The sequence below is a fragment of the Octopus bimaculoides genome, chromosome 17, assembly GCF_001194135.2.
Source record: "Octopus bimaculoides isolate UCB-OBI-ISO-001 chromosome 17, ASM119413v2, whole genome shotgun sequence".
Taxonomy (NCBI): Eukaryota; Metazoa; Mollusca; class Cephalopoda; order Octopoda; family Octopodidae; genus Octopus; species Octopus bimaculoides.
The window spans coordinates 36,021,165-36,036,546 of NC_068997.1; the positions used below are offsets into that span (position 1 = coordinate 36,021,165).

Here is a 15,382-nt window from a genome sequence, read left to right on the forward strand (position 1 = left end):
CCTGCCATACGAGCACCAACAATTTAACCTCTTTGAAAGTCCGATAGATCTGCCATTTTAATGAATTTTAATTACCTTTTTCTGATAATATCTGAAAAGAAACAGCAATTTTAGCTAAACATATTAAGCAACACTAATAATGAATCACAAAACATATAAATAAACAAGCTTTTAACGGTTTTATATATAGTTCAAAATTATGATGCTATGATGCTAGGTGTTTCCATTATTTTGTCCAACCCCTGTAGTTCATCTTCAATGTTGGTGTTGTAATAACATGCATCCACTATGCTGCCTTGTGATCAGTTTTAAAAAGTGAATTTTGCTAAAAAAATGAGGCATTAATGAAATACCCAAGCAAAATGTGGTCTTCTAATTCAATGGTTTCCAACCTTTCTTAGCTCATGCACTCCCCCACCCTGTGGGGGAAGGCCATTAATCCTTCTTTATTCTTTATTAGTGAAAAATGTACTTCAGTTTTGTAAAATCTAGTCACTTGAAAAAATGTTAGATATTTAATAAAAATAAACTTTGTAAAATTAATTGAATAATAATGAAAGGTTGAAATACTACTTTAAATTTAAATAATGTATTTTGTGAATTCAATAAAACAATCTTTTATAGTCATACATCATTTTTCTGATATAATGCATATGCAAAAATAAAATTCTTTTGTTAGATAAAATTATATATAATACTATTTATTTACTGTATTTATTCAGTGAGATCCTTCTGGCTGATGTTGTTTCACAAGTTTTTCAATATCAGGACTATTAGAGACAAACAAATATCATTTCTATTTACAATTTCTAAGAAAACATTATTTTATTAGAACATTTAAATACAAAGTAACAGGAAAGAAGAGAGATAAGAAAGGGAAAAAATGGTGGAGGTGGTAAATCAGTAGAAGATGTAGGGTGAGGGGATGATGGGCCACATGCCCCAAAACAAATGGTGTGTTCAGCCACAGCCTATGGTAATGACTGCAGTGGTGTTGCTATAGAGAATGGCCAGTGACATGCACTGCAGTAGCCACTCAACTCGAAGGGGCCCATTTCTCCAGCAGACCACCGTTACACCAGTTTTGTAGAGGAAATCGGTAGTACAAGGTCCTGGAACACCTGGCATTTCAATGATGATTGGCACAAGCTGATAGTGGCTAGCCAGGTCCCTGTATTTATTGATTTTTCACTCCGTGTTACTGGTGGCAACACGCAGGTTTGCAGCTGATGCTGCAAGGTTGGTGACTTTTCGATAGTAGGAGAGACTAGACTAAAACTTGACTCAACAAGTAAGAAGAATGAAAGGCAATGAAATATAATTTTACTTTCTGCTAAAGCACTGGGAATTTCATAGTAATTTCACTACTTGTCCATAAGTTATTTAGCACATGATTAAATAAGCTTGAACAGTTTGATTACTCTGCAACTCAAAAAGGCTTTCTTGTAATCTGATATCAACATCAGCTGCATTTGTCCCAAATGGATCAACCACCCAACTTGGAATGGTCTTTTCCAGATCTTTGAACTTAATTTCCATTTCCTTGAGCAATTAGCTCAAGTACTCAGTGTACATTTAAATATCATCCTCTTACTGCTCCTCCTCAGTAGTGGCAAAGGTTGGAAAAGGCATCCTTACACCCAGTATTTATCCTGAACAGATTAAATTTTCTAAGGAATTTTTAGTAGCCACTTTACAAATTAAATGATTTGTATTTTTACCCTGTGGCTGTTCAGCAAATTTGGTGGCTAGGTTTTCTTCAGTGTTTCTGAATACAAGCATTGTTCCAAAGTTTGACAAAGTGATGCAGGCAATTACCCTTAGAGATTGTCACTGCATGTAAAAATTTCAAAGCAGTAGCATATCTAATTCATATTTGATTCTAATGTCAATTCAATACTTTATTCACCACCATCATCATTTTAAATACAAAGAAAAAAAAAATAATCATAATCATTACTGACAAAGTGGTGGATCACAGAAATGATATTTAGTTATGTCCATTTAGAGTCTAATTTTAAATTCTGTTAGAATCATCTTCTATCTTCCATGGGTCAATAAAATATATACCAATTATGTATTGGAGTTAAGAAAATTGCCTATATACTTTGAGCCAAACTTTGAGCAATTGTACCAATATATGAGACAATTTCTATTGATTATTATATTTTTTATTGAATATTATGATTAATTATTATTGTTGTTGATTCTTTGTAAATTCTAACCTTACAATGATCTCAGTCTCAGATGAATATGTTGCATGAAATATAACTTCATTAATAATAAAAACTGTGTTTTAGACATCTTTGTTGTTTAACCTTGTCTGTTCAACAGTAAAGTCTCCTCCAGTGAATTCTCTTTAAAACTGAAACCAAATATTTACAGTTTTAAATCTTATAGTGTATTGGCCTCCTCCAATAAAGATGAAACTGACATGTTTGACTAGGTTTGTCAATCAAATGACTTTTTTAATTAACTATTTCTGTGTCATTGGTATGCCTAAAGTAATGAAACTCAACAACATTAACTTTGCTAAAGTTTGAATATATATTTTTTCCATATTACTTTTGCATTTGAAGTATTATCAGGAGACTGTTGTGGCAAAGTTTATCACAGCAGTAGGTCTCTTGAAAGTTAATCATAACTTTAACAAGTTGGAGGGTACTTGTGAATAATTTGCCTTAGTAGTAAGATTAAATGTGTAAGACTCATCTAGAAGAATGTGATGGCTGTAAAATACAGTTATTTCCATATCAATTTATATTTATTTAGATTTTACAATGTGTATGCATTATGGTGACAGTATATTGCATCTTGGAACACAAGGCTTTATTCATTTAAGCAACTGCTCCGGAAAATGTGTGCTAGTTTTGAATTCTTGCAGAAAATGTAAAATACACTTCTATATGGACATCAGTAATTTGACTGGCAACAATCAACTGTAAGTGCACTAATTATATTAATCACTGGTCATACCATTTTTTGTTTAAAGTTTAATAACTTCCATTTAGTGGAGGGCACACCACAGAAAAATTCATTTTCACATAATTTATGTTGGGTAGAAGTCACCCTTATTCAAGGTTTGTGAAATATATAATTCAATTTATTGTCATTGTATACAAATACTGTAAAAAATAGATTACAGCTTAAGTATCAATAACAACATTTAGTGGAAGCTAGATAGCAAAAGCATACCATTGTGCAAATATACAGGTGTTTCCCTCATTACAGCTATGACTTACACACTTACAGAAATTGTAGAGTATGACCATTAATTTTGGTATATAGTCTATAATTTTGCTTTTATAGAAACTCATATTGCATAGTTTTAAATTGTTAACAATTTAAAATTACACTTTCTTTTTAGCTCAATGGCCACTTGCTTTTTAGTTAAGATCAAAGCATATAATTAATGATTTGGAAAACTGTCATCACATTACTTACTTACATACATCCATACATACATACATACATACATACATACATACATACATACATACATATGAGAATGCAGAGTCAGTTTAAAAGAAATACACAAGATACCAAACATAAAGCAACATCATAGATATGGCTTAAACAAGGCAATTTGAAGCATATCAGTGAAAGCCTTATAATTGCTGCACAAGACCAGATCTTGCTATGAATTCAGTGAAGTATAACATCTACAAGTCTTCTGACACCAAGAAATGCTAACTCAGGGAAAAGAATGTGGAAAATGTAAACTACTTGGTAGGTAGATGTAAAATCCTTGTTCAAAAAGAATACAAGTCTGTTTGTACCAATATGAAGTAACAAAGAATTGGTATGTGCATGTGCCTAGTTAGGGAGGATGAGAAAGCAATGATATTCTGGGATTATGATTTTCTGACAGTGTAATTGTACTGCCAGATCATTAATGTAGCCATAACAAATGACGTGTGTTGTGAGAAAAGATGTTGAAAAAAATCACTGAGTACTCCAAATTGAAAGTGGAGATGGCAAGACTGTTTGGAATGCAAGAGGTTGATGTAAAAATGACACCAGTGTTGATCGAGGCATTGGGGTCAATACCATTGAAACTTCAAGACTTCTAAAAGTGGTTGGGAATATGATGCAAGATTGGTATCATATAAAAATCAGTCTTGATAGGTGTTGTACACATTTTAAGGAAAATATTATCTGTCTGAGATCTTTGTTGTGACTTGACAATGGACTAAATACTCTGGTGCTTTTTTCCATCTACACTGCAAGACAAAGTAGTAGTAGTAGTAGTAGGAGCAGGAGCAGGGGCAGGAGGAGCAGCAGCAGCAGCATCCTCAGCATTAGTAGTAGTAGTAATTTAATGTTTGTTTTCTATACTGGTATTGGTTGGATGGTTTGACAAGAGCTAGTAAGCCACAGAGCTACACCAGGCTTCATTTGTCTGTTTTGGCATGGTTTCTATGGTTGGCTACCCTTCCTAATGCCAACCAGTTTACAGAGTGTAATGCAGGTGCTTTTTATATAGCATCAGCACAGGTGCTTTTACATGGTACAAGCACAGGTGCTTTTTACATGGCACCAGTGCAGGTGTATTTTACATGGCACCAGCAGGGTCACCAAGTAGCTTGCAAAACAAAGATCTCCCAACTGAGAGGAGATCATAATATGTCTTCTTAAGCAAAGCAAATTGCCAGAGATCTCAGTTCTTTGTCATCTTTTCTGTGAAGCTCATCATCTGAAGGTAATTTGCCACCACATTATCCCATGTCATCCTGAGTCAACCCCTTCCACATGTTCCCTTCAAAATTTGAGATCAGCACTTCTTTATGCAGCTGTCGTCATCCATGCACATTACATGACCATACCATTCTCTCTTGCACAATACATCTGATGCCTCTTCTACCCAATTTTTCTCTTAAATCATTTACTTTCTGTTGTACATGTACACTGATATTACCTATCCATCAATGCATGCTGGTTTCATTTCTTTCAAAGCCTTTGCATGTCCTTGTAGCTACAGCTCATGTCTCACTGCCATGTGGAATAGCTGAATAGTAGTAGTAATAATAAAATGTATTTTAGGGATACAATATCAAAGACATAAGTGGTAACTTAATTAATATATTTATCAAATATTTTATTTTAAAAAATTTTCTCATTAATAAATCTTTCCCTCTTTCAATATAAAACATAAGCTTACCAAACAATTAACGAGTTGAATTTAGATAGATTCATACACTTGCTTATTTCACTTTACCTTCACTTTGCTTCATAACATTGACATATAAAATTTGGTCTTTCTGTCATTTGATTTGTTTCTGTTTGTTTTAAGAGACAAGAAGAAAACTATTAAATAGTGAGAGAATTTAAAGAATGGTAATATTCAATAAGAAAACTATTTCACTTTCGCCTTTGATATTTGTATACCTGTAATACTCTTATTACATTCTACAGTCCACTTTTTCTAAGTAAAAATGATAACCATGTTTTACTTAGCATACTGATATAGCATAGTAAAAGTAAATATGTTAAAATGGACTCCCTTTCAAAACTATAGGTATATATCTTTTGAGATTGTTTCACAATTATTTTCCCTTGAAATAGTTCAAAATTTTGTACTGTGAGCATTTGGCTTTCAAGTTTTTGGTATTTTGGATTGTATGACATTTGGGTTTGTTTATGTGAATGCAAATGGTCCAACCCATGCCAGCATGGAAAAAAATATTAAATGATGATGATGAAACATGTGTAGATCTATCTAGATTCTGTTCATAGGTTGTGAGGCTCTCTTTCTGAGAGGATGATGAGTATTCTCTACTGGTAAATCCCTGCTTAATTTGCTGCATGGTGTGGATGAAAAGGCAATGAGATTTTATGCAGTTTACATTATCTGTTGTATAAAAATATTATATATTGAGCTATTACTTGTACATAATGCATACCATGCAGTATGTCAGAATACTCTGACTAGTTACTATTCAATAACACCTCAGAGGGAACTTTTTCCATACCCTACCCCAACAAACCAAACTGCATCTCTCCTCTTCTGCACATTTCCTCTTTTAATGCATTATGCTTATGCTTATCTCTTACTCTCTAATCCTGTCCTCTGTGCCCTGCTCACTGTATCATTCCCATCCTGTTGTCCCACACCCCCTCACTCTTTGCATTCATGTGAAGTCTCTACTCCCTACCATTTATATTCTGACCCTGTATCTTGAGGGCATGCCCTTCCACTTTACTACCAATTGTCTCTCCCTAGCTCTTCTATACCATCCCATTTATATTCTTGTCCCCATTCCTTGTGAGCATACCCTGGCACTTTGCCACCATCTTTTTTCTGCTCTCTTCCATTCACCCTCTTTCTCTTGCTCTATCCCTTGGATTGGTTAACCATGTATCTCCTCTACAGCAATACTCATTACTGGTCTCAATCTTGATCACTCCCCCTCCCCCGACCGTGTATCTCCTCTACAGTAAAACACCAGTTTCTGTCTATATCAGACTCTAACCTTTCATCATCTGGTATAAGATCACTTCCAATGCCACACCCCCTCTCAAAGGATCTTTGTCTTGCAAGTTACTTGGTGACCCTGCCAGTACTGGTGCCATGTAAAAAGCACTTGGTCCACTCTGTGGAGTGGCAGGACATCTAACTGTAAAAACCATGCCAAAACAGACAACAAAGTATGGTGTAGTCTCCTGCCTAGCCAGCTCTTGTCAAAACATTCAACCCATGCCAGCATGGAAAGCGGATATTAAATGATGAGGAGGAGGAGAGAAGATACATTTTTTATGTTAATTATATTGAGCTGTCACACTTTTAGCTTGGTAAACTGTACCAACTCATGGAACCTGTTTATAAATAGTTGAAATAGGAGAATTACTTTGAGCAGCTCTGCATAGTGTCTTCTGCTTCATGCTGATGTAACTTGCTATGTAACTAGCAAATCAACTGTGAAGTGGGTGTGGGACCAGATCAACCAAGCAAAAATAAAATAGTAATCTGTCTTGTTAAGCAGCAAGTTTGATAACCAATTGTTTCAAGACATAACATAGAATCTAAATATTGTAATATCACTGCAGCCCAGAATCAATGGAGCAATAGGTAGAACAAATGAAATCAAGTGAATGGAAATGAGCTGAAGAAATCACAAATTGCCTTCTCTTCTAAATGATGAATTTCTTGCATTAGAAGGTGTTTCCACCAGTGAGGTTGTAACAACTAACTTGAAAAGGATTCAGAGTGTTGAATCTTTGGAGAAATTAAAATGTGTACTTCATTACCAAGTTAGGACAAGTATGGCATAGTCCTACAAAAATGGTGATGTGGTTTTTGTATAAAAGGAATGAGTGTGATAAATGGTTTGATCCAGGAACTATCAAAGACTAGAAGCATAAGTGCTTATTAAATATGAAGGCACTTATGTAAGAATACGTCTGCTATATCCTGAAGCATATGAACATTTTTCAGAAGGTAATTAAAATAAACTTACTATCCTCACCAAATGAGTATAATGATATTTCAAGATTACGTATTCATGAAAGGAGTGATATGAATGCTGAACTTGAAATACCAATAGAAGACAATGTTGAAAGGCATCAAAGTATGTGAAAAAGAAATAGACCACCTAAACAATAATCTGTTTCAAAGACGATTATGCTTCTCAAACTAGGACAGTCCTCTAATGTAAACTTACAAATACAGGCATACCTCAGTTTTCATTGGTAATTGGTTCCGAGATGTGATTTAACAAGAAAAAATCACCTTAAAATCTATAGACATTTTTTTAAAAAATGTCTTTTAATTAATGTTTTGTACATATTTTCATATGTATTTTATTTGATTTTTCACTTCAGTGTTGATTTTTTTGATGTTTTTTTCTTAAGTTTATGTGCTTAAATATATTTGCTTATACTATCATAAAGCCAAATAAATCAACTGAAGTTGAGTATTTTTTCCATTTATTTCTTTAAAAAAAAGGGGCATAAAGTCAAAAACTATCTAACTTGAGGTATGTCTTTAATGAGGATTTGGAATGGAGGAGATTGACTATAATAAGTAGTGCAGGTAAAACAAAAGGTAAAAAACAAATATATAATGTTTGTGGTTATGGAACATGATGAATCATTTTGGTTGGATTGAGCCTGGAGTGTCTGAATGGCAAGCTAATGAAGACAAACAAGAGAAGCAGAACCCATACCTTCAGATAAAGAAAGTGTAATATTTCCTCCTTCTCCTGCTCAAATATTGACTTGAGACAAAACAGAGAAAAGAGAACTTAGTTGTATTGGAAATAAGTTTATATGCTGGTAGCTGACCAAGATGTCCACAGTGCTGAATAATAAAATTGAAAAGCTAGATTTGCGGTTAGAGTCTTTTCCAATAGAGATGCTAGTAATATTAAAAATTACTTTCCCACATGTTGGAAAGAGAGTGTATTATGGCATTTTGTAGTTGGGTGTAAATCAAGAGGATATTAAGGCTAAATTTTTCAGAGCAAGCATCCAGTCAGATTAGCTTGCTTAGATCCTACTCAGGATGTTAATGTATCCCAGTTATATATGGAAACTTTTAAAATGTGTATGCAAACAAGTCAACAAGACAGTTAGGAAAGCAAAGAAGGAAAAATTTCAAATAGTTATTTCAGAATTAAGAAATCTTGATAATTTCCAAATAGTGGCATACAGTGATGCCTCTTTTGCCCATCTAAAGCATTGGGGATGGCGACAATAATTATATGCCCATTGATTAGTTAGTAATCTAAGTGCATTAGAAGAATTGCCAAAAGTACCTTAGCTGCAGAAAGTGGCAATGGATGACATGTTAGAAGCATATATTTTTATAGAAAAATTTTTATTGAAATTATAACAATTAGAGGACAATATTGGAAGTATAAAAGCATCTTGCAGAATAGAAAATTCCTATCTCTTCAGTAAGACACCTGTATCACACTCGAACCTTTCATCATCTGGTATAAGATCACTTCCAGTACCACATTCCCTCTCAAAGGATCTTTGTTTTGCAAGTTACTTGGTGACCCTGCCAGTACTGGTGCTATGTAAAAAGCACTTGGTCCACAAATTTCAGGCAGAAGACATCACGTAGAGTTGGGCTGTCCTGAGAGAAATAATAGGCAGGAAGGAAATTGCAAAAATTTGATAGATTCTGACAAATGTACAAATTGCTGAGCCTTTAACAAGAAAGGTGTACCATCCATTAAGACTCCTGGAATCTTTAGTATAAATTTTAAAGTTATGTTTTTTTCTTTTTTTTTTTTTGCAGTTGAAAACCTGGTTTAGCATAAATCCACAGCTGCCAGGTGCTCATACAAACAAGACAAGAAAAAAGTGGGAAATATTGTTAATTAAAGGAAACAATTCATCTTTTAACCCTTTAATATTCAGATTATTGTCAAATGCAATGCTTATTTATTTACATTGATTTGAATTAACCATGTAATATCTCAAAGTCTTGAGACTGACAATGTGATTGTTTATTTTTAGCAGAACACAGTGGGAATAGGTTTGAGAGGTCAGATCTGACCAGTTTGGATATACAACAGGTAGAATATTTGAGCCGGATATGGCCAGTTTAAATGCTTAATGGCTAAGATAAACAATTGTCTCTAATTACCAACAGTGGGGTGTGGAAAAGGCAGATGAAAAGGAGGTGTTGGCAGACATGTTTGTTGATGAGTTTTCTTTGTATCAGAAAGTGTTGTTGTCTATGATTTAACATCTAATATTACTGGTGTAATCCTTTATATAATCTTTGAACTTACACTAATATTGAAAAGTATGGCATATCTTGCAATATTTGTATGCACACCTTATCTCCTGTTGTTTATAAGCAAGAGTGCATCTCATATCTGCGCTCCAGGCTTTACATATCTTGTCTCATTATAAATTGTGTCAAGCTTGGCAATTAATTCTTTTTATTTACTGCATATTAAAACAATATTTAAAAAAAAAACTGAGTCTGTTGGTAAAATATTCTTTGTTTTTTTAGCAGATGTCTGACAATAAAAATCAGTGACAAATTTAAGAGAGGAGAATATATCAGATTTTCTGCATTACAATCTAATTATCTCAACTACACAACTTTCTCAAAAGCAGCCACATTTGAGATCTGTCAAAGTAACATAGAAGGACTGCAACTCAAGATATTTTATAAAGTTATTGGTAAGTGAATATTTATTTGCAACAATATGAACATAGATGAAGAAATCATCATTGTAATTTATATTGTCACCATTGTCATCATCATTGATGTTATCATCCGCACTATGATTATCCTCTTCATGATTATTATCAAATGTTTCTTCATCATAACTATCATCAATGCAAATGTTTTCAAATATACCTTCAGCTTTGTGAGTAGAATATATGTCTATTTCTTTCACATTATATATATAACTCACAATTTATGGATTCAAGTAATCTGTTAGTACTCATAAAAAAGCTACTTAATGTATCATTCTACAGAACATATAGAATATACAGTATGATGCAAGAGAAAATGATAAGGATAAACGACTGAGAAACAGTTTGATGAAATTTTTTATTTAACAACAAGAAAATTCAAATATCACAACAAATTGTTTTGTAACTTAAAGAGTTGTAGATAATGTATATCATATTTAATAATAAATAAATTACTTACATGTTTCAAAATAATGCAGAATTTAAGCTTTGTCTTCAGGTGAAAGAAAATCTTTGTTAAATACATTGAGAATTTAGCATTTAGTTTGTCTGATGCTATGAGGTTCTAGAAATGACCTGCCTATGTCAGTGAAACTGAGTGCTAGAAGTGTTGTGTCCCACCCACACATACCAATAAAATTTTCACACACCCTAGCCTTAGAATCCAAACGACATGTCTCCCATACTGCAACTTTTCTTTTCCCCACATTTCCTCTTCATACACATATGATTGTCTCCTACTCCCCATCCAGACCTCACTGCCCTGCTCACTATATTGCTGCTTTTTCCCATCCCCACTCTTTATACCCAGGTTCTCACCAATCACTGCAATCCCCACCTCATTCCTTCTTAGCAATACCTGGCCACATATATTATGTCCCCACACCTTGAGGGCATGCTCTGGCAATTGTCACCATTTATCTCTCTCTTCCTTACTCTACCATCTCTTTTATGTTCTGAACCCCATTCCTTGTGAGTATACCCTAGCACTTCGCCATCTCTCTCCTGTTCTCTCTTGATAGTTAACTATCTACTTGGTGTTTGTAACAATGGGGAGGTTAAAAGTAAATATAAGTCATCTATACCTTGAATTAAATTAAATTATGTTAATGGTTACTCAAAATCCATTCCCACTGCATTGAGCGAAAGTACATTTATATGCATGGAGGCATCTTGAGAGTTGTTCAGAAATTCTATTAATGATCTTCTCATTAGTCCACAGAATAGACAGGGATTCCTTGGATCAGAGATGGTATCTTCTGGAAATTATATTTTTTGGTTTTGCATGCCTTACTATGGATCAAATTATGCTGTACTTCATTTTATCCTCCTTTGGTCGCCATACAAAATCTGCCAAAAATGTTGAATGTTTACTTTTAACCTCCCCATTCTTACAAACACCACGTAGATAGTTAACTCACTTTGTGATCATGAATGCACCAAACCTCACGTGAGCGTATGCTCACATTTTCGCAGATGCTTGTATGAGCAAATGTACTCTCACTATACAGCTTGCTCGAGGGTGTTTATACATCCATATTTGTTAACAGTTATTTGTAATACTTTTCTCACTGGACTTGCGTGTTCATTTCTCTTTTTCCATCTGTGATTTTACTTTTGATCTTATATAAATGAAGACATTTCCTCAGTCTGGTTGCTTTTCTTTCTACAAAACGAGAAGTTACATTACGGAACTGTTATTTTAATGAGTTGTATTTATTTATAACCCAATGAAATATATCTGCACCGCTGGATGCTCCTGAACCAGTTCTTGAGTGTCCCACCCATGAGGTATCAATGCTAGATGTGTCGAAAGAATTGTCGTGTTTAATAATAAATTCTCATCTATCTTTCCATAATATATTCCATCTTCCATCTTTCATTTGCCATATACATAACGACCACTGTGAATGTGATCGTGCTTTACCAGTAAGCTACCAGGTGTAAACCATTCATTTTATTATCCATTATACATATATATTTATGTATATAAATAATTATTAAAAAAATGTAACCACATGTGAATCATTGGCGATTTTTTTCCTCACTCTTCCTTTTCTATTGGACTTTCCTATCTCTTGTTTCTGAAGAAGAGCTTTGCTCAAAATGTAAAACCACCTTTTTTTCCTTCCCTGAGCGTTTGCTAATACTTTACATACACGTCCTCGCATTGTTGTTTTTTTGTGTTTGTTCTTGGTTTTTTTTATTTACTATATATATATATATATGTAAGAACGACCGTGCGAACTCAAAAAGGAGAAATGGTGACGAATGGAAAAACAGGACTCCTTTTATTTAAAACGCGTCACACGGTCGAACACAAAAATATATATCAATGATGATATACAAATATGTTATACTACGATAACATAGATGGCCAGTAATTAAGACGCTATTGAACACAACCGTATAAGATGAATAACAGAATTACTTATTGTGACATTAAAAATGTATGTCTGTGTGTGAGTGTGAATGCGACATATAAAAACATAATAAAAGACAGGCCGTCGTATAAAGAAAAGCGTGTATGTGAGTGATACATGTATGTGTATGCGTTATATACAGCAGATAAAAAGAGAGTCAGTAACACGTGAGCATTTATACCAATTCTTAGAGTACACAATAGGAAGAGTCTGTATGTGAAAGAAGTTGAGGCGTATGTGTGGCAGTGCGATCACTAGTTGTGATGTTGTGGCTTCCATGCCGGGCCGGGTTCTTGAGGACAGACGTTTATCGCAGGCTGAAACTCTTGGCTGTTATTTCGTGGTGAAGATGAATCACACAAACAGAATCGAAGAGAGAGAATATGTGCCGCGGTTACGGTTTGGTTATGGGTGTACATAGAAAGTCGTGTTGACGCTGGAGGCGATGATGCTGGTTAGTAGTCGTAGACTCGTATTGCTGATGGCGACGATGGTGGGTCATGGCTGGACGAAGCTGTGCTTGTTGTCGCTGGAACTGCTGCTGCTGCTGTGTGTGGTACACGGAACAGTCTCTAAGAGAAACTGAACCGAGACGAATTTTGCTGCTGAATTAAAGCTATTTAAAGCAAAATAGGGGCTCCAAGACCGTAGTAGAAAAACACTATCACGTGACCTTATTAGGAGCTGTGATTGGTCAGTTTGCATTCTGGCGGGAAAGGTTCGAAGAATTTGCCGCTTCAAATAATTATCAGTCACATGATGACAGGGAGATGTGTTTTCCACTACGCCTGCGCTTGTTTATATATAAATGAGAAGATAGTTTGTATGTAATGGCGATAGTAGTTTTGTATCTAATGGCGATAGGTAGTTTCACTACATATATATATATAAAACTCAATCCATCCTTATCCATCCATTAACTTCCCCTATAAACTTTTTTTTATCCACAATTATTTGTCTATATTTACAAGTGTTTTCAACTCTTAGTGAAAAAAGATAATAGTAATAGAAAATTGTAGTGATGCTTCATTCCCTAAACAGATGAGCATACAGTATAACAATTAAAACTCAGGATCTTTTGCAAAACACAAACCTTTACATATAGATGTACTTGATGAGACCCAGATTGCAAAATTGATACAACAGAACATGTTGAAAGGTATCCCATCCGTAAGGGACAATAGCAGGATGGGTTGGCCATTGTACAAAATACAGATTAATATCAAACCCATCTTCATGTTACTTAAAAAATTATTATTATCGAAATTATTATTATAGGTGCAAGTGTGTCTGTGTGGTATGTAGCTTGCTTCCCAACCACAATCAGTCCCACTGCATGGCACCTTGGGCAAGTGTCTTCTATTATAGCCTCAGTCTGACCAAAGCCTTCTGAGTGGATTTGGTAGACAGAAACTGAAAGAAGCCTGTCATGTATTTACTCTTTTACTTGTTTCAGTCATTTGACTGCGGCCATGCTGGAGCACCGCCTTTAGTCAAGAAAATCGACCCCAGGACTTATCCTTTGTAAGCCCAGTACTTATTCTATCGGTCTCTTTTGCCAAACCACTAAGTTACGGGGACGTAAACACACCAGCATCGGTTGTCAAGTGATGTTGGGGGGACAAACACATACACACACACACACATATATATATATATACATATATACAACGGGCTTCTTTTCAGTTTCCATCTACCAAATCCACTCATAAGGCTTTGGTCGGCCCGAGGCTATAGTAGAAGACACCCAAGGTGCCACGCAGTGGGACTGAACCCAGAACCATGTGACTGGTAAGCAAGCTACTTACCACACAGCCACTAGTGTCTGTGTTTATCCCCCCACCATCACTTGACAACCAATTTTCATGTGTTTATGTCCCCATAACCTAGCAGTTCGGCAAAAGTGATGGATAGAATAAGTACTAGGCTTACAAAGAACAAGTCCTGGGGTCGATTCGTTCAACTAAAGGTTGTCCTCCATCATGGCCACAATCAAATGACTGAAACAAATAAACGAATAAAAGAATTATTATCTCAACTAAAGCTGCGGAATTCCTGAAGTAGACCCAACAGAAATATACCCCAACTACAGATAATGTCAGGTAGCCCAAACTGTGCCAGTACACTAGTCAACACTTCAGCACACAAACTGACATATACCCATTACTCCAAAAATATTAAATATATATAGACAAAACACAAACCCCTTCAGCTAGATGGCCCTGCTCGATCTGTAGAAAAGGCATAGGTAGAAACTCTACAAGATGTACACAGTGCAAGCTATGGACACATAAGAGGTGCAGCAATATCAAAGGAAGGTTAACTAGGAAGTTAGTTTTTGTATGTGGCAGATGTTCAGGAGCAATAAACACTGAAAATGTGCAGAAAACAACTTTGGCCACATTCCAGGGAGAAAAACTAGACTTAGTTAATTGCTTCCGCTATCTACGTAACCAAGTTAGTAGTGGGGGAGGGTGCGCTGAAAGTGTAGCTGCTAGAATAAGAATAGCTTCGGCAAAGTTCAGAGAGCTCTTACCTCTGCTGGTGACAAGTGGCCTCTCACTCAGAGTAAAAGGCAGACTGTATGACGCATGTGTACAAACAGCCATGCTACATGGCAGTGAAACATGGGCCGTAACTGCTGAGGACATGCGTAAGCTCACAAGGAATAAAGCCAGTATGCTCCGATGGATGTGTAATGTCAGTGTGCATACTCGACAGAGTGTAAGTACCTTGAGAGAAAAGTTGAACCTAAGAAGCATCAGTTGTGGTGTGCAAGAGAGTCCATAGCT

General features: G+C 35.2%; 1 protein-coding gene across 9 annotated transcripts in view; it reads left to right on the forward strand.

Annotated features, from left to right (window-relative positions):
• LOC106874300 (uncharacterized) overlaps window positions 1-15,382 on the forward strand; it is a 373,269-nt gene that overhangs the window by 179,516 nt on the left and 178,371 nt on the right. For 8 of the 9 annotated variants that reach the window (XM_052974178.1, XM_052974177.1, XM_052974184.1 and 5 more), the window contains 2 exons: window positions 2,773-2,941; window positions 9,974-10,146. In XM_052974178.1, the coding sequence (XP_052830138.1) occupies window positions 2,773-2,941; window positions 9,974-10,146 (342 nt within the window). The remainder of the gene's footprint in view (window positions 1-2,772; window positions 2,942-9,973; window positions 10,147-15,382) is intronic. The other variant, XM_052974180.1, reaches the window with a different exon arrangement.